General features: G+C 45.6%; 2 protein-coding genes across 3 annotated transcripts in view; one reads left to right on the top strand and one right to left on the bottom strand.

The window, feature by feature from the left end:
- The window catches only part of ZSWIM5 (zinc finger SWIM-type containing 5), a 141,314-nt gene extending 134,083 nt beyond the window's left edge, over positions 1-7,231 (top strand). Inside the window, exons 12-14 of the mRNA XM_066623189.1 lie at positions 716-879; positions 2,491-2,572; positions 5,178-7,231. Coding sequence (XP_066479286.1) covers positions 716-879; positions 2,491-2,572; positions 5,178-6,040 — 1,109 coding nt within the window. The 3' untranslated portion in view covers positions 6,041-7,231. The remainder of the gene's footprint in view (positions 1-715; positions 880-2,490; positions 2,573-5,177) is intronic.
- Positions 6,445-23,496, bottom strand: UROD (uroporphyrinogen decarboxylase). 2 transcript variants are annotated; one of them, XM_066623190.1, is made up of 10 exons: positions 23,407-23,496; positions 19,614-19,726; positions 18,863-18,942; positions 16,516-16,578; positions 15,511-15,708; positions 14,574-14,735; positions 13,310-13,447; positions 11,175-11,275; positions 10,401-10,467; positions 6,445-9,552 (listed from the first exon to the last, which is right to left on the bottom strand). In XM_066623190.1, the coding sequence occupies exons 1-10, from the start codon at positions 23,445-23,447 to the stop codon at positions 9,388-9,390; spliced, it is 1,128 nt and encodes a 375-aa protein (XP_066479287.1). In that variant the 5' UTR covers positions 23,448-23,496; the 3' UTR covers positions 6,445-9,387. The 2 variants fall into 2 exon arrangements, with proteins under 2 accessions (XP_066479287.1, XP_066479288.1); XM_066623191.1 differs by having other exon boundaries at positions 19,614-19,718; positions 23,407-23,489.
- Positions 23,497-24,035: the final 539 nt, after the last annotated feature.

Below are 24,035 nucleotides of genomic sequence, written 5' to 3'. Positions count from 1 at the left end.
ATATGGTTAGCCAGATGCCTTTGGGAAACGTACAACAGGGCATAAAGACAACAGTCCTTCTCTTCCTAGAGGTGCCAGTTTGGGGTTTGCGATTCACTATAAGACAATAGCCACCCAATTACAACTTGCAGGCCAGATCTGGTGTAAGGAAAAATCTTTTTTTCCTTACGCTTGGGTCCATGGTTTGGAGACTGCTGCTATGAGACATTTCAGAGGAAATATCCTCCACTTACAAGTTGTAAATCCTAAATGTCGCCTCCCTGAGCTATGTTGGAAGATTGTACATGTATTGCCCTTGCAGTACATACAGGAGATGGCAGTAAAGCCAAATTGCTTGGTAACCAGTTATGCTTCACCACAGCCTCTCACAGTTTCTGCAGCTGTCTTATCCTTCCTCAGATGAGGAAAGGTAGCTCCCTGGACTATTTGCTAGGAGTGCATGAGCTCCAGAAAGACTGAATGGACAGAATTTGGGGGTGAATTTTGGGTATTGCTTGGAAATGTAGTGAGACAGAATACCTCTTTAGCATCTATGCCACATTCTCACTAGTCTCTTCCCAGCAATATCTAGGGTTGTGGGAAAGTGGAACTTCCTTGCTGCACCATTTCCCAATATTTACACACTGAATGTTGTCTAGTTTAGAAAGAAAATATTGGCATCTGAGTGGGTAGCCCAGGAAACCACCGAGTGAGCTCTCTCCTTGTGTCCTTGCAGGGGACATGCTGCGCCTGCGGACTGTCCTGGAAGCAATTCAGAAGAACATACACTCCTCCTCACTTATCTTCAAGCTGGCTCAGGATGCCTTCAAGATTGCCACACCTGCTGACAACAGCTCTGATACAACCCTGCTCAATGTAGCTCTCGAGCTGGGTCTGCAGGTAGGAGAGAGAGGCGATTACTCTGCCAATTTCAGGGCTTTGTGGGACTTTGGGCTGGAAGGCAACAGATGCTTTGTAGGAGCTGTGGCAAAGTCCCAGGTAGTGCTGAGGAGGGTCATGTTCCCCTCTTGGAAACCTGGTGTTTTCCTCCAACCTGAAATCACATCAAACCTACAGATACAGTCATGCTGTGGCTGTGTATGTGAAGTAGGCTCCAGCTGTGGCCAGAATCGCAGGAACAGGATCACGTTTCCACCTCTTCACACAGCTGCAGGTCTGCCTTCTAGCTGGCAGCTTTCACACTGAGCTGCCTAAAGAGGAAGAAAGAGGGGTAGCATCTTGATCAGCCTCTTTTCTTCAATTCTCTCCCACTCTCATCCACATATGACTGTATAATTCTACACACAGACAGACACACCTAGAGTTAAGCCTTCTCTGGGTAACCTGCAGGGTGGAGCAAGGTGTCAGATGGGAGGCCACTTGCTCTGTGGGATACAGCACCAGGCATGTTGCTTTTATTCATTAACTCTTTCCTAGCTGGATAGCATCATGGCTTTCATCTTGGCTGGGTGGGCATCATGCATCTCCTGCGTATCTTGCTGTCCCCAACCAGCTGGGCTTTTATTCTTTTACTCTGTTTTTGGGAGCCTAACGTCCCTGCCCAAGCTCCGATAGGTTGGTTTGAAATTAGCAGATTATCAGATTTCCCGCTTCAAAGTCAGATGAGTGAACTGGACCCCTGACCAGATGTGAGAGAGATTTCTGTCAAGGCTATTGTTCTCTGGTTCTACTAAACAGTTGTTGCAGGACACTTAATTTACATTTGAAAGAGGAATGTGACAGGCCGCTTCCTACGTCCGCCACAGTGCATACAAAACATTGCCTTTTGGAGGAAACGAAAGGAGTTTTCATCGGAGATGGGTGCTTTCCCATGACAGGAGTTTATGAAAATGTTTCACATAGAAAAAACAACTGGATGTGGCTCAGGTTCTGGGGAGCTTCCCTACTGCTTCCTAGAGAACATTTTCATGCAATCCTGGCACCAGAAAACCCCCCCCCCCAATTTAATTGCTCTCCTATCATGTTCTTCACTGTGAGAAGATCAGAGCAGCTTCTGTAGGGTTCCCATCCAGGCAGCATACAAGGTAGACTTGCTTTTCTTCAGCATCAGAAATGTGTCATATATTTTCAGACTATTCTCTGGGTGCTGAATTATGATTATTATGATTATTATTTATTAAAACCATTTATTAGCCATCATTTCAGTCCCCAGGGATGGAGGGGTGTATTGTACATGTATGCACACATGCAGAGAGGAGGCATATTGCAGACCTCCGGAAATTTCTTTCTACAGCTTGGATCTAAGCACATGTGATGCTACTACCACCTTGCTGAAGCTAAATAGGTTTTGATTTGGTCAGTGTCTGGCTAGGTGACTACATGGGCATACACTATCATGAGTTTTTTATGGAAGAAAGTTGGGACACCAATGTAATATTTTAAGGAGCTGTTTCCCAGATGTGCTGAAATTGGACCATACACAGTTCCATCTATAGGGTCAATGATAATCTGTAGGCAGTCATCTGTCAGCTCTGTTGTGCTCTGTTCCAGGTGATGCGCATGACCCTATCGACCTTGAACTGGAGGCGGAGGGAAATGGTGCGATGGCTGGTGACCTGTGCTACAGAAGTAGGTGGGTATCTCATGAGTGCATCCTTGTAAGTAAGCACTGCAACCCAAACTGACTCTGTTTGGTCTGGTCAGCCTATGGCAGTGGCAGGTCCTGCACACCCAAACACACTGATGTGGCTCTGCTGTGCAAGGTAATCATTAGGAGTTAATGCTAGCATTCATAAAGTTCTTTGGAATGTTCAAGGCATTTCACAGGCATTGCAGTGTTGTAGTCCTTTCAATAACCTTGTAAGGCAGCGGTTTTCAAACTCTTTAGGAGAGTTAGCACTGCTGTAAGTCCTTGCAGGGATGGGGAGGGAGGCAGCAGGTGGAAGGCAGCAATGCGATCCCCAGGATTGTGCCGCTCAGGAGAGCTACAGGGACTGTATTATAGCTCAGTTTCTTAGCTACAGTTCAGCATAAATACCCGGGAACTCCAGAGAAGATATTGGTTACAATAGGATCCCTGCAGTAGTTAAAAGATACAGACATAAAGGAAAATTGTGATGCTAAGGAAATTGGACCAACTAGATGTATTTTGTGGGCAGTGGTTTTAAAAACAAATCATTTAGTGTGTATGAGAGATGATTTACTGGACTGGCTTTAAAAGGGAAGATAAAATCAGAGGCCCTCTAATTATGCCTGGAAGCTGCCTTCTAAAGTACAGTCAGGCATTAGCTTCTGATGATCATAGCGATCTTCATTGATAACACAATCCTCTGTTGCTATCTGGTGCAAAAAAGTGACTATTGCTAAACAGAGGAGGGATGCCCTGCTTTATTCTGCTTCTAGGATAGAGATTACATTGACAGAGCCGTCAGAATGCCTGTTGTTGGTCACTATCCAGAACAATCCACATGGTCCTCTTATTATTAATCCAGTTGTAGAAATCTAACTCAGAATTGCCTACCATGATTGGCAGCAGCTTTCCAGGGTTTTAGACGAGTCTTTCCCAACTCAGAAAGGAGGAAGGAAAGGAAATGCCAGAGGATCGAATCTGTACCCTTCTACACACAAATTATCTACCCCGTACTCAGCTACAGGTCCACCTCTGAATTAATGAAATTAAATTAATTAAAATCTAGAGAGGAAATAAATTACAGAGAAGTAGATCAGCCCTCTTTGCCACCAATATGTGTTCAAGTTCTTTAGCTCTGTGCTGCTACTGTATCCTTGACCACTGGCATAGCTAGTTCCTTTGACCCCTAGGGCCCATCAATTTTTGACACCCCCCAATACAACAAATTGATTAATCTGGGCTTCAAGTCTGGGCAGGAGCCCAGGTCTGCCCATGCAGCAAATCTCAGCCACAGGTGCTGAAGTTCAACCAGAAGCCCAGGTCTACCCACCTGGAAGAGATGGCTCCAGAGGGCAGTCGGAATGGGAGCCCAGGTCTACCCAGCAGGTAGATCTAGGCTCCAAGTCCAGCTGGGAGCCCAGGTTTATTTACCCAGTAAACCTCAGCCAAACCTCAGCCAGTTGAGGCCAAAGTTCAACTGGCAGCCCAGATCTACCCATCTGGTTGACCTGGGCTCTGGAGTTGAGAGTGCTCATGTCCCGTCCCCCCCCAAACACTGAATTCATCCCTGACTCAGTTACGTGCTGCCCCTGCATCTGGAGGTTCAATGTAGCTATCATGGTTAATAACCACTGATAGACTATAGCCCAACATGAATCTTTAGAATCCACTTTAAAAGTCATCTGAGCCAGTGACCAACAACACCCAACCTTCCCACCAGTGGCATCTCTAGGGTTGGTGCCACCTAGTCTGATAACTCATAGTGTCACCCCCATTTATTTAATTATTTTACTATAATGCAGTACAGGTTACCAAACCAATCAGTAACCAACAAAAAAAAGTGGCCAACTTGATGACACTCACACAACTGAATAGGAGTTTGACTATTAGCTCTGATAGATAGAAAAGGGAGCTGACTCATGATAAAATCTTATTGGTTCCATGCTGTGTCATAACACCACCTTGTTAGCTCTCATAACACCCAGGCTCATTGGTCAGTTTTGAGTTAAGGAAATGCACTTTTTGTGACATAAGGCAATTGTGTTTCCTTTTCTGGTTATTTGACTATAGCTTTTGATAGAACAGATATGTCAATGCAGTTTGTTTCATTGCATTCTGCTGTAAATTACACATGAATGGTATATAAAATGATGGTATTATTCCTACAAATCACAATTTTGGTCCCCAGTGGTGTCACCCCCCCCCCAGGGTGTCACCTTACTAACAACTTCTGGGTTCCCCATTGTGTCATAATAACATCTCATTGGCTCTTTGAACAATCAGTCTCATTGGTCCATTATGAATTAAGGAAATGTACTTTTTTGTTACATAAGACAGTTGCATTTTTGTTTGCTGGTTTTTTTGGCCATAACTTTTGATAGAATTGCGATATCTCACTCTGGTTTTTTCATTGCATTCTGCTGTAAATTACGCATCAAGTGGTATATGACATGATGATATTCCTACAAACCATGATTTTAGCTATTTGGGTCACTAGAGGTGTCACCCACACACACACACGCACGCCCGGCAGCTTAGCATCCGGGTCCACCCCCTTGGCCCCCCTCCGTTTTGATGTCACTGAGAAGCTTCTGCTCCTATCTTGCAGGTGTACGGGCTCTGGTCAGCATCTTGCAGAGTTGGTATACACTCTTCACTCCCACAGAAGCTACCAGCATAGTGGCAGCAACTGTGATGTCCCACAACACCATCTTGCGCCTCAGCCTGGACTACCCTCAGCGAGAAGAACTGGCCAGCTGTGCCCGCACCCTGGCACTACAGTGTGCAATGAAGGATCCCCAGAACTGTGCACTCTCAGCTCTGACTCTCTGCGAGAAGGACCACATCGCCTTTGAGACTGCCTACCAAATTGTTATAGATGCTGCTTCCACAGGCATGACTTATTCACAGCTCTTCACCATTGCGCGGTACATGGAGCACCGGGGTTATCCGCTGCGGGCGTTCAAGCTGGCATCCCTTGCCATGACCCACCTCAACCTTGCCTATAATCAGGACACACATCCTGCCATCAATGATGTGCTTTGGGCATGTGCACTCAGTCACTCCCTGGGAAAGAATGAGTTGGCAGCCATTATTCCTCTGGTGGTGAAGAGTGTGCATTGTGCCACAGTGCTGTCTGACATCTTGCGGCGTTGCACCATGACAGCACCAGGCCTTGCTGGCATTCCTGGCCGCAGGAACTCTGGGAAACTGATGTCAACAGACAAAGCACCTTTGCGCCAACTGCTGGATGCGACAATAAGCGCTTATATCAACACCACACACTCCCGCCTCACCCACATCAGCCCACGGCATTATGGGGAGTTCATAGAGTTTCTCAGCAAAGCCCGGGAGACTTTCCTGCTGGCTCAGGATGGCCACATTCAGTTTGCGCAGTTCATAGACAACCTCAAGCAGATCTACAAGGGCAAGAAGAAGCTCATGTTGCTGGTGAGAGAGCGATTTGGATGAGCTTCTGCCCTAGGAAAAAGACAGAAGAAACCCTGATCAATGTTGGTGGATCCAAGTGCTTATTGCGCAAGCCTGAGTAGCTTTTCCATCCAAAGAGGATGCCTGAATTCTTTGAGAAACATAAACCAAAAGTCAGCAAGGCAGGAAGGGTTTGCTTCTCACCCACCACTCACTTGCAAACACCTTGGCAATACCAAAAGTGAACTAGGAAATTGAATACCTCTTTCCCAAAGGGCATGGCGGATGGAGGCTGAAAAGCAAACAACTACACAGGAGACACGGAAGGAGACACGTTGCTCAGCCTCTTGCACTCTGAGCTGGTGGCCTTGTGAGACGTGTGTCCTGCCAAGACTGGCAAACGTCACCCTTCTTTTTGTGAAGATTCTTAATGAAAAAACCTAAACTGTTCTCAGGGATTGCTTTACTAAAAGTAACAGAAGCATTTATGATACTGTAAATACAATAGTATATGTGTCAATTATTAAATTGTAAAGTTCTAATTATTTATAATTATTCGCTTTTTGTTTGGGGGAATACTTGAAATGTGTTGTGGGCTGGGTTGATGTTTTTTTGTTAAACATTTCTGAACATGAGAAACACTGACATTTCTCAGGTTTTTTTCCCAGCACTGTTGGTGAAGAAGGGATGGGTGGGTGACACCTGACATGTGAAGATGAATGAAGAGTCTATGCAGAATCACAAACACCTGGCAACATTGGAAGAGAGGAGACCAGGGTGGCAACGAGCAAGCCAGATGCACCTCAACATTTCCAAGCCCCATCAGCCATGGCACTCTCCCAACCTCGGCTGGTTTGTACTGTGGTTCCAAGAATGGAATACAAAAACTCCACAGAGCCAGCTAGCTTCCTGGTTCTGAAACAGTTGAGCCCATAGTGTAAATAATCTATTTTTGCCTTTCTCCATGCGTGCACGAGTTGCATTCCTCTGTGAACATGCACAAGGGAAGGTTGCTTTCTTTTTGGCAGATGGGGAACAGGAAACACATTTTTTCCCTCTTTCTGCTTACATGTGTCTTTATTTTCAACTCCATTTCTAATTGATTACCTTTGATGGCACGTCTGAGGCTGGCGCCCTCTTGAGGACAGCTGCCTGCCATACATTTTGCTGTTCCAACTTCTACCACTGCTTAGCAGGTCATCTTAATTTGAACTGAACTTGCTCCAAGGAAGGGGAGAGGGTAGGGTGGGGTGGGAACAAAAGCAGCTCTTCCTTATTCCAAGTGTCTTTGTGTTCCCCTGTTCCAATGTGTCCTAGTTTTAAAAGGGGCAGGGAGGGAAGGGGGGCAGGGGTTGGGATGAAGTGTAGCTTAGAAAATGTGGATTAATAACCTGTCAGACTCCAATTTTGTTTTCAAGAAATTCTGAGAAACTGGTTCTAAAGCCAGGAAAACCCAGCTCACTCAGTATTTGTTGCCATAGAAGTATCATTCTTCCCTCTGACTTTTTATTTTGTGTGTACAACCTCTTGACCTGATGTTTAATAAAAAGGAAGGAGACATTCATACCACTTCTGTATCACTCCAACATTTCTGTATCAATCACACAGTGTCAATTACACAGCAAAGAAAGGGCAGCTGTGTAAATACGGCTTACAGAGACTGTTGATAAGAGACTAGATGCAACTTTGTGACTCTTCATCCTGCCAGAGTTGTTTTGGTCTATATCGCCACCCTGCTTGGGGGAAAAAAATGGAAGGGGGAGCTCACAGCTTTAGCACACTGTCTTCATTGAAGGTTTGGTTACTACAGTGAGGGTCTGTTGTAAACTAAACGGACTGATCACACCCCATCTTAGTTGGAATACACTTACTACCCAGGAGGAAGCCTACAGCTAAAGTGGATCTCGGCTCTATAGGAAAGGTACAGATAAATGTGTACAATATGCTCCTACTGAAAAATTCCCAACATGTTAGGACCACTGCATCTCTCCCGTGTTTTAATGCCATCTAGTCCAACTGCAGTTTCAAGCCTCAGAACATGAAAAGAGGGCCAAATAGCAGTTGTGACACTGGTCTGGGTTCTTATGAAAACGTCAACCAGAATAATTCATCTTGAGGTTGTGCTTCTGTAAGAAATATGATACTGCACCCATTGCTTAAAACCCTGCCTAAAGGCAGCAACAGCCTCCACTACTGTGACAGAGATTCAGCTGAAGAGCTAAGTTTCCTCCTTGCACCATTGGATGGAAAAGCCAGCAAAGATATTATATAGTAAGCTGCAGTGATAGATGTGCACTGCATCACCCCCTGTATGGCATGGACGAGCAGCCAGTTCAGATAAGATTTGTAACCCAAAGCAAAAAGTACAGACTGTTTGGACCTGGCTTAAGAACATAAGAGCCCCGCTAGATCAGGCCAAAGGCCTATCAAGTCCAGCTTCCTGTACCTCACAGTGGCCCACCAGAGTCAAGGAGCATTCAAGACAACAGTATCCTATTACCATTCCCTTGCATCTGGCATTCAGAGATAGGCTACCTCTAAAACCCAGAGGGTGCATGCAGTCATCAAAGGTCTGTAACCTGCAACTGACTTTTCCTCCATAAATCTGTCCAATCCCCTTTTAAAGGCATCTAGGTCAGGTGACATCACAACATCCTGTGGCAAGGAGTTCCCCAGATCACTGGCATACCCGAGTGGTCAAGGGCAACAAGTGGCCCCAGCTGCCATCCATAGCCCTCCATCACCCTTTTTTTAAAAAGTAAAAAGAGGCAGTTGAAAGTTACTACATACCATTCCGGCCACTCTTGCTTTTTTTTTTTTTTTTTTTTTAGTGAAAGAAGCTGGTGCTGGCACCAGTACCAGCTTGTATCGCTTTCAAAAAAGAACTGCAGCTACAAATGGCAGGCCACCACTCCAAATGGCTCTATTTTGTTTTGAAAGCAACAGAAGCTGCCACCTCCACCACCACCTTCTTTTGCTTTCAAACAAAAGCAAAAAAAGAAGCAGGCAGGCAGAACTGTGGTGACATTATTATCTCACTGCCAAGTACTTCCAGGTAATGCAGTAGGGGGGCTGCACTGGCGGTCCCGGCTCCTGGACAGCAAAATAGCCAGGACCACCAGTGCGCCAGATTACACACTGGGTAAAGAAATAATTCCTTCGGTATATACGTTAAGAGAACCCCTGCTCTCCTACTGTAAAACCCACCACCAAGCATTGTGCTAGTATGAGTAAGAGAAAAGGAGATTTTAATAGAGTGCTATTGAAAGCCCAATCTTCACCCTGAGCCTAGGCTTGAAGCATCACAAATAAGACTCTAGCCAGCAGCCTTCAGCTATAGCTTGCTAAGTGCACTGTCCATTTTCTGCCTTGGACCTACCCCCAGGCATTTAGCAACTTTTGTTGAAGTGCCGAGAGTGTTTATGTACAGCATCCACAAAAGCTCCCACATGCTCTGGGCTCATGTCGGGATAGAGGCCGTGGCCCAGGTTGGCAATATAGTGCTGGGAGCCAAACCCTTCCAGCATCTTCTTCACCAGCTCCTCAATCTTCTCCTGAGAAAAGTGAAGAAAAATTAAGTAAGCAAAGCAACTAAAGATTAAATACTATTCTGCAATCACCCACACTATGTAGGGTTATACTGTGGTCTTTTGAGATACAGGCTCAATTCATGCACTAATTCATACAAATTACGGTTTGACAATTGTGAACATCTTGTGGGTTTGTGTGCACCCTCCTCCCTTTCTTAGTTTGCCAGGCTGACCAAATTAGGAAAATCTGTAGTTACAGCTTACCCTAGTTTGCCTCTGGACCATGATTTCAATCCATGTCCAGGAGGCCATCCTGGTTGTTGCTAACTATGACTCACCAACTAAGTAAACCAGGAAAGAGATAGGCAGGAAGCAGGCAGAGTGCAAGCCTAAAGACTGCTCCCAACAGCACGATCATGGTTTGGAGGATAACCAGTGTATCTTTGGAACTGACCCACAGTGACATATGGAAAGTGAGGCTAGTTGTTACAGATTCTTGACTCTCAGCAACCAGTTCACTCATCCCCACACACAAAAAATATTGTCACGGCTGGGATTTGAACCCTGTCTTCACCTTGTACTCGCTACGTTGCCACACGATTTGCAATAATTCCTTATTTCCTCCCAATACGGCTTGGCATTTGTTTTTTTTACAGACAGGAGAGGAACTGATTAACTGAGCTGGAAACTGATTAACTGAGCTGAGGCAATATAAGAAGTTTGTGTTAGAGGGAAGAGATTTAACTCAAGCCTCACCAAGTCTACTGACCAGCCTTCCAAGCCCCTTGCAGTTACCAAAGCTCCTGCTGGTGTCTTTACTTAATAGCAGAGGAAATTCCTCCTGTGTCCTCCAGGTAGGCCTGGCCGTTTACCTTTGATGCATAGAGAGCACATGGATCCAGATTTCCTTGTAAGGTGATGCCTTTCCCCATCCTCCGGCTGAAACACAAAGCATAACTACCTGTACTGGAGGTGAAGAAGAGGCACTGAAGCAAGTCAAAGCTACCTTATGGAAATCATTGCTCTAACATGTGGAGATCACCAAGACTCAAATGCCTTAAGGAAAAGAAGATCAGGCTATCAATGATGATTATGCCAGTATAGTCCTGCTTGCCAAATGCTGGGGATAAATACCAGGGGAATGTCAACCTGATCAAGGTAAGCTTGTCAGCATCCCAGGTTATTCTGGCTAATCTCTGTTAGAATGCTGGAGCAGAGGGAACTTGGCCTGATTCAGCATGTTTCTAAGTCAGGACAAAGTTTTGTCATTCTGCCCAGTGCTCTCCCACTGCTTCTAAACTGAGTTCTTAAGGCAGAACTAGACATTTTGCCCTTACTTCACAGCCTTATTCTAGCCCATCCTTCTGAGGAACACGTCTCCGTTGACAGTGTTTTCAGCATAGCCCTGGCTGGAAGACAGACTTGGCTTGATCCTGCTGAAACACAGTCACAGCTATTTCCTAACCATCTCACGTGAGCAGGATTCTGTTTTTCCTGGATGTCACCTAACAGAGAGGTACCCAACTCCTTAGTCCAATGACCCCATCCCACTTGTGTTAGCCACTGTTTCAGGTTTCCACAATGTCCTATACATAGGCTAGTGAATCCATCCGCCATCATCCAAGAGAGCACAATCAATTTCTTACCGAGCATCTTGGGGGCGGATGGTCCAATCCAGGCCAACCACTTCATAACCAGACTCTGCCAGGTCCTCCAAGGCATAATGTGCATCTTTGGCAAAGACAATCTGAGAGAGGAAGGAAAACAGAAAAAACCAACAGAACAACGTTGTATGCATTTGGTGCTAAAGAAACCACATATGTGTGTCAAGAATTTTACACAATTCCTTTTTCTGGGGAGGGTAAGGAGACAAGAAAAAGAGACGTTATATAAAAAATACCGATGGTCTGCTTGAAGACCATTGGAAATCTGACTACCTCTCCTCTGGTTTACTGCGTACTATTCACACACCATTCAAGTCCATCATAACTGACTGAAAAGGTCAAAGATTGCTTCTGCCTCTCTTTCTGCGTGGGAGGCAACTGGAGGCCAGAAGTGAGACCAGACCTGAAAGATAGAACTGTTCTGTGATTGTAAAAATCCCCTCAGGGATTTAGAAATAGCTAAACCACCTTGAATAAAGTCAGAGTAATCCGATGACCAGAAAGGCGGTATATAAATAACCAGTATTATATATTATTATTCTTTCACCAAAAAAAAAAAGCCAACATTCTCAAGATGCTGGATTGGAATCGTGATCTACAGAACCTGATTAGAGAAAATCAGTTTTGGAACAGTAGCCTCTCTCAGTAACACCTTCTCAAGTCTTTCAATTAGACAAAGTTTTGCTAGTCTATATCCTTAACAACACCATCTCAGACAGGTTGTGTAGTCCTTGCTTTTATCAGGAGCAGGGAAAGACTCCTGGAGACTGCAGGAACAGAAAGATGAGAAGGGGATACACGCACAAGCAGATTAAGAAACCAAGGACTGGAAGCTGTGGATTGCCAGAGGATTTCCTTCCTCCGTTCTTGCAACAGGAGCCTGACAAAGGAAAGGGCAATCACATATTGAGCCCACTCACAGCCATCTGTTGCAAGTAGAGAGTTAAACCATAAAATATTTGGTTCCATCAGTATTTTTTAACTCTAGTTCAGTTCCCATTCAGACACTAATTGTGAACAGTCATTTGATAACTAAGAACATAAGAACAGCCCCGCTGGATCAGGCCATAGGCCCATCTAGTCCAGCTTCCTGTATCTCACCAGCGGCCCACCAAATGCCCCAAGGAGCACACCAGATAAAAAGAGACCTCATTCTGGTGCCTTCCCTTGCATCTGGCATTCTGACATAGCCCATTTCTAAAATCAGGAGGTTGTACATGCACATCATGGCTTATACCCCATAATGGATTTTTCCTCCAGAAACTTGTCCAATCCCCTTTTAAAGGCATCCAGGCCAGATTCCATCACCCCATCCTGTGGCAAGGAGTTCCACAGACCAACCACACGCTGAGTAAAGAAATATTTTCTTTTGTCTGTCCTAACTCTCCCAACACTCAATTTTAGCGGATGTCCCCTGGTTCTGGTGTTATGTGAGAGTGTAAAGAGCATCTCTCTATCCACTTTATCCTTCCCATGCATAATTTTGTATGTCTCAATCATGTCCCCCCTGAGGTGTCTCTTTTCTAGGCTGAAGAGGCCCAAACGCCGTAGCCTTTCCTCATAAGGAAGGTGCCCCAGCCCAGTAATCATCTTAGTCGCTCTCTTTTGCACCTTTTCCATTTCCACTATGTCTTTTTTGAGACACGTTGACCAGTTCAGATACATTTGAAGTGGAACATCTCATCTCTGCTGCATGCAATGTAATTCTAAAAGATGATTACAATAACTATTTAAGAAAAGCATTCAAAGTAAACTGTTTTGGAAATTGAACAAAAATAGACACAACAGGATAAAGAAAAGAAAACCACCAGGATTAGCTTTTCTACAACTGAAGGCTAAGTGTCCCATTATACATCCATTTATTTTAAACCCATTACTGGTTTGTGCACTGTAAGGAAGTTAAAAAGCCAGCCACAGCTTGACAGAAAAAACAGGGCTGCTGCTGGACTGTGTGTGTGTTTCAGAATTCTCTTTAAACATTCCCCTGCTGTCCCATCTGTAAGGCAACAGTGCAGAATGCGCCCATCGAGTCCTTCCATACGATCCCACCTCAGCTGTGACAAAACTCATTCCCCTTCCTTCCCTATTGAGGAACCCAAAAGGGATGGTCCTCTTACCATGGGAACCACAGGTAAGGACTCTTCTCGCAGCTTGTTCTTCACTTGTTTGGCAATGGATCGGATGAATGGCAGGCAGAATTCTGCAAACTGCTCTGGACCCAGGTGTCCTGCGTGGGACTCAAAAAGCTGTAGTGCCTGCAAAATAAAAAGGAAAAAAAAAAAGGCAAAAACCAGAGAATCACCAATTTTCTGGGTGCTGTCTCCATTTCCCTACAAATATCAGAAACTTCTTCCCATAGAAAAATGCTTTCCTGGCACATTTACACAGTAAATCTAGAATTCTGCACCTGGAACACATTGTATATTTAAATAGCCTTAAGATGCAACCCTGCACATTTACCTGGAAGGAAATTCCATTGAAAAGATGTGGGCTTACTTCTGAGCAAACACGAAAAAGTCAGCTTCTCAGGGCCCAATCCTATCCAAATTTCCAACACCAGTGCAGCTGCAATCCAGCCCTGAGGCAAGGGAACAAACGTTCCCTTTCCTTGTGGAGGCTTCCATAACTACCTTCCCACCGCAGGATGCAGTGCACACCCCTTTGGAACGGCCACGTCAGTGCTGGAAAGTTGGATAGGACTGGACCCTCAGTCTGCAGACTTTGGGCCCAATCCTATCCAACTTTCTGGCTCTGGTGCAACCACAATGCAGCCCCAGGGTAAGGGAACATATGTTCCCATACCTTGAGGAGGCCTCTGTGATTGCCTTCCCACCACAGTATGTAGTGCACACCCCACTGGCATAGCTGCACCAGCACTGGAAAATGGGATAGGATTGGGCCCTTTCTCCTTGTTGCCATTTTTAAGTCTGCATTTTAGACTGTCACAAGGTAGGGTATTAGTTGGGGTCTAAGAACACTGTGGGGGGGGGGCGGAATAAGTTTGTTGTGAAGCAGACTGGTGCAATGTACCATCAGACTGGGGCATTAAAACCAGATGAAACTCCATTTCAAATTTTTAACTGTACTTAGGAGGGCTGCAAACCTACTTTTAAAATACAGAAACTTGGATTCTGTATAAATCACAACACTGCATTTCTTGACCTACCCTTTACAAAGCATATCCTTTAAAGGATCATTTACTAAACATCATAATCTGTTTCTTCAACGCTTTGATCACAGAAGAAAAGAATTATCTCAGGTGCACTGTGAGAAGTCAAGGCAGATGCGCTCAACCAACAACAATACACTCAAGCTTGTGGCAACAGGTTGCTCGGGAACCCATGGCTCCTCCAAGCAGGACCCACTTTTTCTCCCACTTACCTGAGCCCCAGCAGCCACCTGCCCCACCAGGTAATCCACAATAACATTGGTCAATAATGTAAGCAGACGATGACTGGCCTCAGGATGCCGGTAGAGCCAGGCCTTGGCTTTGGCCATTGTTTTGGAGCCACCACCTTCAATCATGTAAGACATCAGTGTCCACTGGGAGACAAAAGTGAGAGAAGGTTTGAAGACAAAGGTTCTAGTTCCCATTCTTCACTATGCCCGTGTCAGTCTCCATCTGCAAATGTATCTTGCGTATCTATTCTGACAAACAGCATGTTCAGAATGAAACCGTGTCTCAATCCTTCTGGGTTCCCATAAGCCAGAAACAAACTCTATTCTCAGTAAGGCACTGCCCAGTACCCCCACCCCTACCAAGAGTCATGCCCAAACTTTCGTGCTCCTTCTCACATTCTACTTTTGGCATTAGTGCATAAATGCATTTATGTCCTAAATTTTGACCCAAACTATGGAAAAAAATCAAATTCTTGTTTTGTTTTAAGCAATAGGTAGGAGACAGTCAGTGTTTGGCACACTTTTCAGTGCTTCATTCTGCCCACTACAGAATACTGGGACAGAGGGTTCAAAAAAGCCATGATATAGCCCAATCATCTGCTCAAGACAGGACCACCCACCCTTCCCACAAAGGTCATTCAATGGCCTCAACTACTGAGCAAACTAGACTCTTGCTCAGAGTACAGGGATGACTCTAATCTTTAGGGGATGTGCTCAATGACAAACTCTAGGAAGAGAATCAAATGGCACAAGTTGGGTATTCACAAAACTCAGAATCCACCCAGCTTCAAGCAGCAACATACAGATGGCCAGCACTCCCCTCCTGCCTTCAGAGAACGCTTTAGCACTGTAGTGCCCACTCAGGAACTGAGACAAGGAGTTGCCAGGGAGATACATCTCTCCAAAGAATGGCACTCACCGGTGCACCAGAGAAGCCAATCAAGGGCACCTTTCCTTCCAGCTTGTGTCGTGTCAGCGTAATGGCCTGGAAGACATAGCCCAGTTCGGTTGCCACATCTACTTTCTGACGGAGTTTCAGCAGGTCCTCTACCTCCTTCAGTGGCTCAGGGAAGCTGGGTCCCTTACCAGGAATCATCACCACCTCCATGCCCAATGCCTAGGAAGAAAGTAGGATGCAGCATTATTACAGGAAAGGCTCTGTTCCAAGTTCTCACCAGCCTGATCTCTGTTGGTGTTGCAACCAAGAGGTGTGAAGCAACTGTGTGAGTGAGCATCCTTATGTGACTGCTTTGGGGCATGGTCCTATGCCTACTTGCTCTGAAGTAAGCTCCAATGAGTAGATGGGAGCCTGCTCCCCCCCCCCATGCACAGGTGAGCCCTTGATGCAGCATCCATGTAACAGGGAAGCTGTGGAAACCAAGGACTGGAAACTTGGTGTAACATGTAATGGGGGTGGGGTTGGAACCAGAAATCATGCAGGAATTCTGAGCACACTTACAGACGTGCAAGTCCAAGTAATTTCAAGGGACTTACAGGCTGTGAGCATGCTGAGGACTATAGCTTGAACACCCAGCTGTGAGCTGGTGCCTGCTGGCACAGTAAACACACAGTGGGGGGGAAAAGGACATGCAAACTGCTGCACCACTCTTCCACCACAACATTTGCAGGACCAAGAAGTTCAGGGACCTCAGAAGGGCAAACTCTCACCCCTTTCAGTGAGCAGGTGTTGCTGAGATATGTGCAGACACAGGAAGACTACAGCAGGAGGGACTAGCATGGTTGGACTGGAGCAATGTGTGGTTGCAAATCCCACATGGGTCGAAACTCAAGGATGCAATTTCCCACAAAATAACTGCACATCTGGTCTTAGTGAGCAGACAGATTCATGCGGAGTATTGCAGTCCTTCAGGTGCCCTGGACCCCAGTTAATAAGAGATGCAGCCCTCTTCCCAGCATATCTTACCTGGGGGACCACCAAGATGTCTGAAAAGATGATGGCAGCATCAAAAGGAAAGCGTCGCAGAGGCTGAAAGAGAGAAAAGCCAAGAATACATAAAAGGTGCTGTGGTTATTTTGTTTGGCAGTTAATGATGGGGAGTATCCAACTCTCACAGTGAGAGAGGAAATATTTAAACATAAAAAGGCAATATGAAGAGAGGAACATGTCCAGGGGCAGAATTTCTGCTAATGCCATCCTGGATGCCAACCCCTATATTATCCATTTCATCTCAAAGAGAATGCCAGAGGCTGTGAGCTACAGATATCCCAATAGGCAGCCTGAATTCCAGCTGGAGTAGCCTACACACCCCATAGAACCAGCTTGAATTTTCAGCTCCACAAGCAATATATAGAGCAACACATAAAGGGTTTTGCATTATGGGTATTGCAAAGGGGCCTTCCTATAGGGGGCGTCCACATCGCCCCTGCCTAAACATCACTACATCATTACTTAAACATTCAAATTCAATCAAGCTTATAAGGTGGGTGTGATGTGCACAGAGAGAGAGAGAGAGAGAGAGAGAGAGAGAGAGAGAGAGAGCGCACCCAAACAGGTTAGGAAAGGGCAGCTGTGGCTGTACCTGCCTCAGTTGGATCTGGCCACAGTGGTCCACGCCATGGTGAGATCAAGATTAGACTATTGTAACTAAGTGGAGCTGCCCTCGAAGACAGTCCGGAAGTTGCAGCTAGTGCAGAATGTGGCAGCTGGTGTGGTTTCTGGAGGTCGGCAGTTTGACTCTATCATGCTGTTGCTCTGGCGGCTGCACTGGCTGCCGGTTCATTTCCAAGCCCAATTCAAGATGCTGGCTTTGACCTTTAAAGCCCTAAACAGCTTGGGACCAGCATGTTTGAAGAGTGCCTTCTTCCATATAGTCAACCTGTTCTCGTTGGTCATCAGAGACGGCCCTGTTGGTTGTGCCGCCATCAAGAGAGGTTAGGGGGGTGGCAGCCAGAAATAGGCCTTCTTGGTGGTGGCGCCTGTATTACTGAATTCCCTACCCTTTGAGCTGAGAACAGCTCCTTTACTGTTAACCTTCGAGGGAGGCCTGAAGACTTTTTTATTTCATAAAGTCTTTGATGCCTGATAGACGGTACGATGGTTGCTTTTTAGCAATTGTCTTATACTGCTGGTTTTATTGCTGCTGGCCTTATTGTTTTATTATCTATTTTATTGTTTTATTGTATTTTTATAGTTTTATATATTTTAAGTGTTGTCCTTTGGGGAGAAAGGTGGATTACAAATCAAATCAAAATCAATCAATAATCCAAAACCAAGAGGGAAAGCCATTTTTGAACATTGGGCTGGACACCATCACCACACTGAAGTATTGTGGTGTATCCGAGGTCTAGATGATTCATGCCAGTGAATCTACACAGCCAGCACTGCCATCTGTACTGACTTTCCCTTCTGGAAGTTAGGATGGCCCTGTGATTTAATACATAATTATACGTACGAGTACTGGATTTCAGTTCAAAAGCAGAGAGTGGCACCAGGAGCTGCAATTTGCTCCTTTGCACTGGGCAATGATGAAAAAGTTCACAGTGTAGAACAATTTAAGGAAGACCAGGTAACATTACAATACACAAGCCCTGCAGATGGCAGAATGCATGGCTCAATGTGGAGATTGTTCCCGTTTTAATCAGGAACAATCTCCTCTTTGCCCTAATCTTTTTCTCTGCCTTTGCAACATTTTACCATCAGTCCCACTTGTTACCAGCGATTTTCAACCACTGTACCATGGCACACTGGTGTGCCACAAGTGGTCCGCAGGTGTGCGGTGGGAGTTTGGGGGAGGATCATTATTAGTAGGGCCATTGCGGGATGTGAGCCACCCACTGCCAGCACAGTGTGCCTTGTCAACTGTCAAAAAACTGATGGTATGCTTTGAAAATTTTAGCACCACGTCAGTGTGCCATGAGATGAAAAAGGATGAAAATCGCTGTGTTACACAGACAATAAGTGTACACAATGGATGCTTAAGCACAAATTTTGGTTTTCACTATGGTAGAATTATTGACAATTTGGATGCAGGACATGCATAGCAGAAGAACATAAGAACATAAGAACAGCCCCTCTGGATCAGGCTATAGGCCCATCTAGTCCAGCTTCCTGTATCTCACAGTGGCCCACCAAATGCCTCAGGGAGCACACCAGATAATAAGAGACCTGCATCCTGGTGCCTCTCTTGCGAACTCCAGCCATAAGCCACTGTATCACAAAAACCACTCCTCAAGGAAAAAAAATCACTGCAGAAGAATGAGGAATCTTCTCTTCTAAGTTTTAGAAATTCCAGTCCAGGAGCTCAACACACCTGCAGAGTGAGTTCACAACATTTTTCTGGTGATCGACATGTCGCAAAGAAATCCTGAGTTGCTCGGGTCTCACGAAATTCTGCGCAAGGAAGAAGAAGCAGAAATCCCTCATTGTCCACAGATCGGGGAGGGGGAGACACAGATGGACTAGGCTTGGGCTAACAGCATCCATCACAGAGACTTTGTGTAGAAAATACCTCAAACAAGGAACAGCATCAAAGTTTATGTCCCCTTCAGATTTATTTTGAGAGCAAAATGGAACTACTCCCTTTGGGAATCCTCCCAAGTAGGGGTCTCCATCATGGTCCCAGTGGGCATGCATGGCAATGTCCACCTCTTGCTGCTGCTATCAGTGCCTAACATCTGCCTTGCCTGTTCTATGGACTTGTATTATGAAAGAGGAAATGTGGAGAGCAGAGAAGAGTGAAGAGCAGCTCCCGTCTCTACTGGCTCACACCTCCTGTACATGTAAGAGATCTTATTTTTATGACTGGCCCCACCACCCCTTCTCAGAATTCCTGCTGTACCTACAAGCTCTACAATACTGGAGACTCTTGGCGATTGAGAACATCTTCCCTCCTCCTCCCCACTTAACCTCCTTTCAGAGAGACTTGCGCCTCTCTCAAACCTCAAGGCCAATGAACTTCACTGGTAAACTTACAAGGGCAGTTATCCCTGATCAGTAGGTTATCCCTAAAACAGGTCAGTGCCCCCAACAGCCACAGGCCCAGGCATCATTACCTTACTTACCTGGGAGATACCGTCCTGCTTGCCGCATGCACCAAACTGGGGTGTATTCTGTCTCTTTTCCTTGCGCTGCTCGGAGAAAAGTATCATTTTTCAGTTGAGGGAATTCTGTAGGACTAAGCACAGAAAGCGTTAGAATAAAGGAAAAATGGAAGATCTACCACCAGGCGAGGTTGTCCAAAATTAAGGATTCAACTCTCTCTTAACAACACCATAAAAATACCTCTAGAGGCAGGCTAGTCCCAACCAGTGGGCAAATCCAGCCCTGCTCTTATTCAAAGTCAAACCTTTACGTGTCATGGTTATTAGTGGTGAAGAAAAGGCATTCCACAGATTCTGACACTCTTAACCCTGGTGAGCCTTGACTCAAATTACATCACAGTCTTATTCTCAGGTCAAGAGCCCTGTATGTGGCTCCCACTGACTGTTACAAATCACCTTCCTAAATGTCCCAGAGTCCTGTCCCAGAAGGAACTGGTCATATATGTAGCTATAAGCAACCGCTTCAAATGAAGGAGGATTTCTCTTCTTTCTCCAATATTAAATTGAAGAAAGAGAGTGGCACAAAGTGTTGGAATCAGAAGCCAGGAAAAGGGAGTTGCTTGTTAGCCATTTCTTTCCTTGCACCCAGGCTTTTGTGCTCTTTGGTGCAATGGTACAAAGTAATGGCAATGGGACCAGAACAAAACCGTTTGGTTTCTCATACAGCCTCCTGCCTGTTAACCAGGAAAACCACATGCACATGTGCGCGCACCCCAGGCCAGCCCCTAGAACAGTCACTGATTAGGTTTATCAATGGTAGGCAGGAGTAGTTGCTCAGGACTGGGGACAAGTTAGACAAAGTCACGGCCTGTCCTAGTCTCTAGCTTTTACTAGGGGCCACAGGAAGGTAATGTTCCCTTTGACGGACCATGTACAACATCATACCTTTGTATTCATGGTTAATTAATACAGTATAATTGCCATTCCTTCTGGCCTGGTTACAATCAATATTAGTCAAGAACATGCGGTGTGGGGGTGGCAGGTGAGGTAGAACTGCCCCATCATTGTCCATGGAAGAGCACTGCAGCTGCCCTGCCTGTTTACACCCAAGGAGGCTCTCCTTACACCTTACTTCCTTGGGTGTAAGGAGAGCCTCATCAGGTGTAAGCAGGTGGGGTAGCTGTGGTGCTTTTTCATGGACAACAACAGACCAGTTCTACCTCACGTGCCACCCCTGCACTGCATGTCCCGATGTCAATACCTTTTTGGCAGAAAGGCAGCCTAAAAAATAAATAAAGTACATGCCTTTGTTTAGATGCAGGCCTCACGCATAAGTGGGGGATGTACTATGTCTTTCAACTACCATTCAGTCTTCTCACTGCAATTATGACAGAGTGGTTAAAGTACATTGGAGTTAACTAGCTTGCCCTAAGCAATCTTAAGTAACAAGATTCTGGCAGACGGGCTAGAAAAAACTAGTCTCAAACAGGCTGGGATCCACAGACCACACTGGATTACTTTCTCCAAAATGACTTCCTCCCCCCCCCCCCACAAAGACATAAGAATCATTTGCATTTTGCAGTTCCAAAACTTCACAATGTGCCACTCCTATATGTCCAGTTTCCCAATACCCAAGAGGTTGGGTTTTTTTTTTAGTCCACACAGGACTCCCCTAGAAGCCCAAGTAGCAAACTGGGAAGGGCATAAAAAAGTATCTTGAAGTAGCTACTTTCTGTCAGAGAAAAGATTGCACAGAATAGGTGTCTGTGAATTCTATATTAGTTGCTTTAAACACTGAGAACATGTAAATTTATTGTCATTCTGCATGACAGAATTACCAACCATCTGCCTGATACAAACCTCTTTTACACACACACCCCTAGCTGATTTTGGACAGTTGCTCTGCAAGTCATTCTAGCTGGTTTCTCCTAATACTTAAACCACAAGACTTAAATCAAAAAAGGCCTTTTTTTTGGACAACATGCTATTCTGCTATTCTGCATGTTGTTTGTCTGAACTGTCAGATACACAAATCTCCTTAGGAGGCAAGCTGTATATATGCGCTTATATAGCATTTAAGAACATAAGAACAGCCCCACTGGATCAGGCCATAAGCCCATCTAGTCCAGCTTCCTGTATCTCACAGCAGCCCACCAAATGCCCCAGGAGCATTTAATGTAGCATTTAATGTAATGCTATACACATGCAGTCTGATCCTATCTTTGTTTACTCAGAAGTAAATTCCCCTGCATTCAGTAGAACTTAATCTTGAGTTTTGTAGTACTACAGCTTTAATAACACCAATCAAAAAGTGTTTTAACACTTGTCACAATTTGTGTGCTACCATCTCATGGGAAGTACAAGGACAGCAGCTTGGCAGGAAGGGAGAACCCCACTACAACATGTGCCTGGATTCTGGTAAAAGCACCCTGACAACATCTCAAATAGTGTTTGTGCACACCCCTATACACACAAATGCAGCAAAGAGTGTGAATGCAAAGAGGGCAGGCAGGGAACTGGAGACTACATAGGGCTCCTGACTTTTCCTCACAATGAGCCCATTCCATTCCACTGTAGATGCAGAACAGTCATTTTCAACCATTGTGCCATACACAGTGGTGTGCTGCAAATGGTCTGCAGGTATGCCATGGGAGTATGAGGGAGGGACATTAGGGATGTGAGCCCCCCACCAGCAGCATGGTGTGCCTTGTCAATTGTCAAAAAACTGATGGTGTGCCTTGACAATTTTAGTATCTTGTCAGTGTGCCGTGAGATGAAAAAAGTTGAAAATCACTGGTGTCAAATATGGATAGGGTGACCAGATACAAAGGGGGACAGGGTGCCTCTACCTTTAACCATGGTATAGAAGAGGGAATTTTAGCAGGTGCAGCTCAACATGGAAGGGTTTGAAAAGCTGGACACGTCAAGATTCCCTCTTCTGTACCATGGTTAAAGGCAGAGGCACTCTGTTCCCCTTTGTATTGGGTAACCGTAAATACGGAGCAAACTCTCCTCCTTTTTTGGTCTGTTTACTGGTACACAGCAATTTGGCACTCAGCACAGAACAGGAGACGCTTCACACTGAGGAGCCCATTCTTACACAGGGTAACAGGCATCCTCTTTTTCCAAGGCATGTCCTTTTTTTTAGCCTCATATCCTGGAAAAGAACTTAAATGTCCTCCTTTTCCCCTGTGAGCAGGCCCCTGCAGGCAGCGCATAGCCTTCTTGTCATTAATAAATTATATGAAACAAATTACATGCAATATAGTTTTAAATTGAATCATAATAGAGTCCTTAAATTAACTACATAAAATCAATATACGGGTGTCTTTAGCTTTTACTTTGACATTTTTCTTGGATGGCCTACATTTTGGGGTGCCTTGCAGTCATGACATCTGGTCACCCTGTCCTTGCACCAGTTACCCAAGCTCCCCCAGGATCTAGTTCACTGGGGGCTGCAAACTCAGCGCAGTTCCCTGGCAGGTCTTCTGCACCTTCAGCAACTGAACAGCATGCAGAATTTGGGTCTGCCCACGCCACCGTGTCAGGAAAAAGCTCCAGCTGCTGGGATTCTCTCCTCCTGCACTGATGCAAGAATGTTGCCAGGGAAAAAGGAAGCAGCTCCACTCCCCACATCCATCACCTGAGAGTGCAATGGCCCAGTGAGGGACCCCTTCAACCTTTGCCCTGTTCCATGAACAGATGACCCCACAGTCTCCACTCCTGGCCAGCCTCACCAGCTGGGACTGCTTTTCCCACACTCCTCATCACACCCTATGGCCACCCTTAGCATCCACGAAGTGCTGCTACTCACAGGATCAGCGCGCTCCCTTCCGTCCTCTGTTGTGCAGCCATCACTACGAGCACCCTGTCACTGCTTCCCCCAATAGAAAAGGCACTGCTCCTCCTGCCTTCCGGGACCTTCCCCACTCTCCTGATTGGTGCTTGTAGGACCCACCCGTAGAAACCGAGATGGACTAGCTTTACCGTAGTACATGGTGTAGCAGCCCTCCAGAAACAGGGACGAGGCAGAAAAAGTCTGGGCTCTCTCTAGACCACTGGAACAAGTTATGGGGCAGCAACTGCTGCCTCCACCCCTTCAAAGCATGAGCATCTTGTGGTCACGTGTGGGTCTCTTGGATCAAATACTTTGCAATAGTCCAACTGATTAATGAGAGGTGAACGGATGTTCTGGACTCTCTCCAGTTAAGTATTGTTTATCCTGCAGTGCATCAAAAGACATCCTCAGGTCCTTTCAACTCCCCCACAAGTGCAAATGAGACTCCAGTCCTGCCTTGATGTTGTGGAATCAGGCACCCTCTTGAGAGATATGGAAGATCTTAAAAATCATAAGGAGTTGTATAAGCACACCAAGACACTCTCTAATAATTATTATAGAGTGAGGACTACTATTTGGCTGGAAAACTGTTTCCCAAATGGTGG

This window comes from Tiliqua scincoides, chromosome 4, assembly GCF_035046505.1.
Source record: "Tiliqua scincoides isolate rTilSci1 chromosome 4, rTilSci1.hap2, whole genome shotgun sequence".
Lineage (NCBI taxonomy): Eukaryota > Metazoa > Chordata > Lepidosauria > Squamata > Scincidae > Tiliqua > Tiliqua scincoides.
This window is presented reverse-complemented; position numbering and strand designations above follow the sequence as displayed.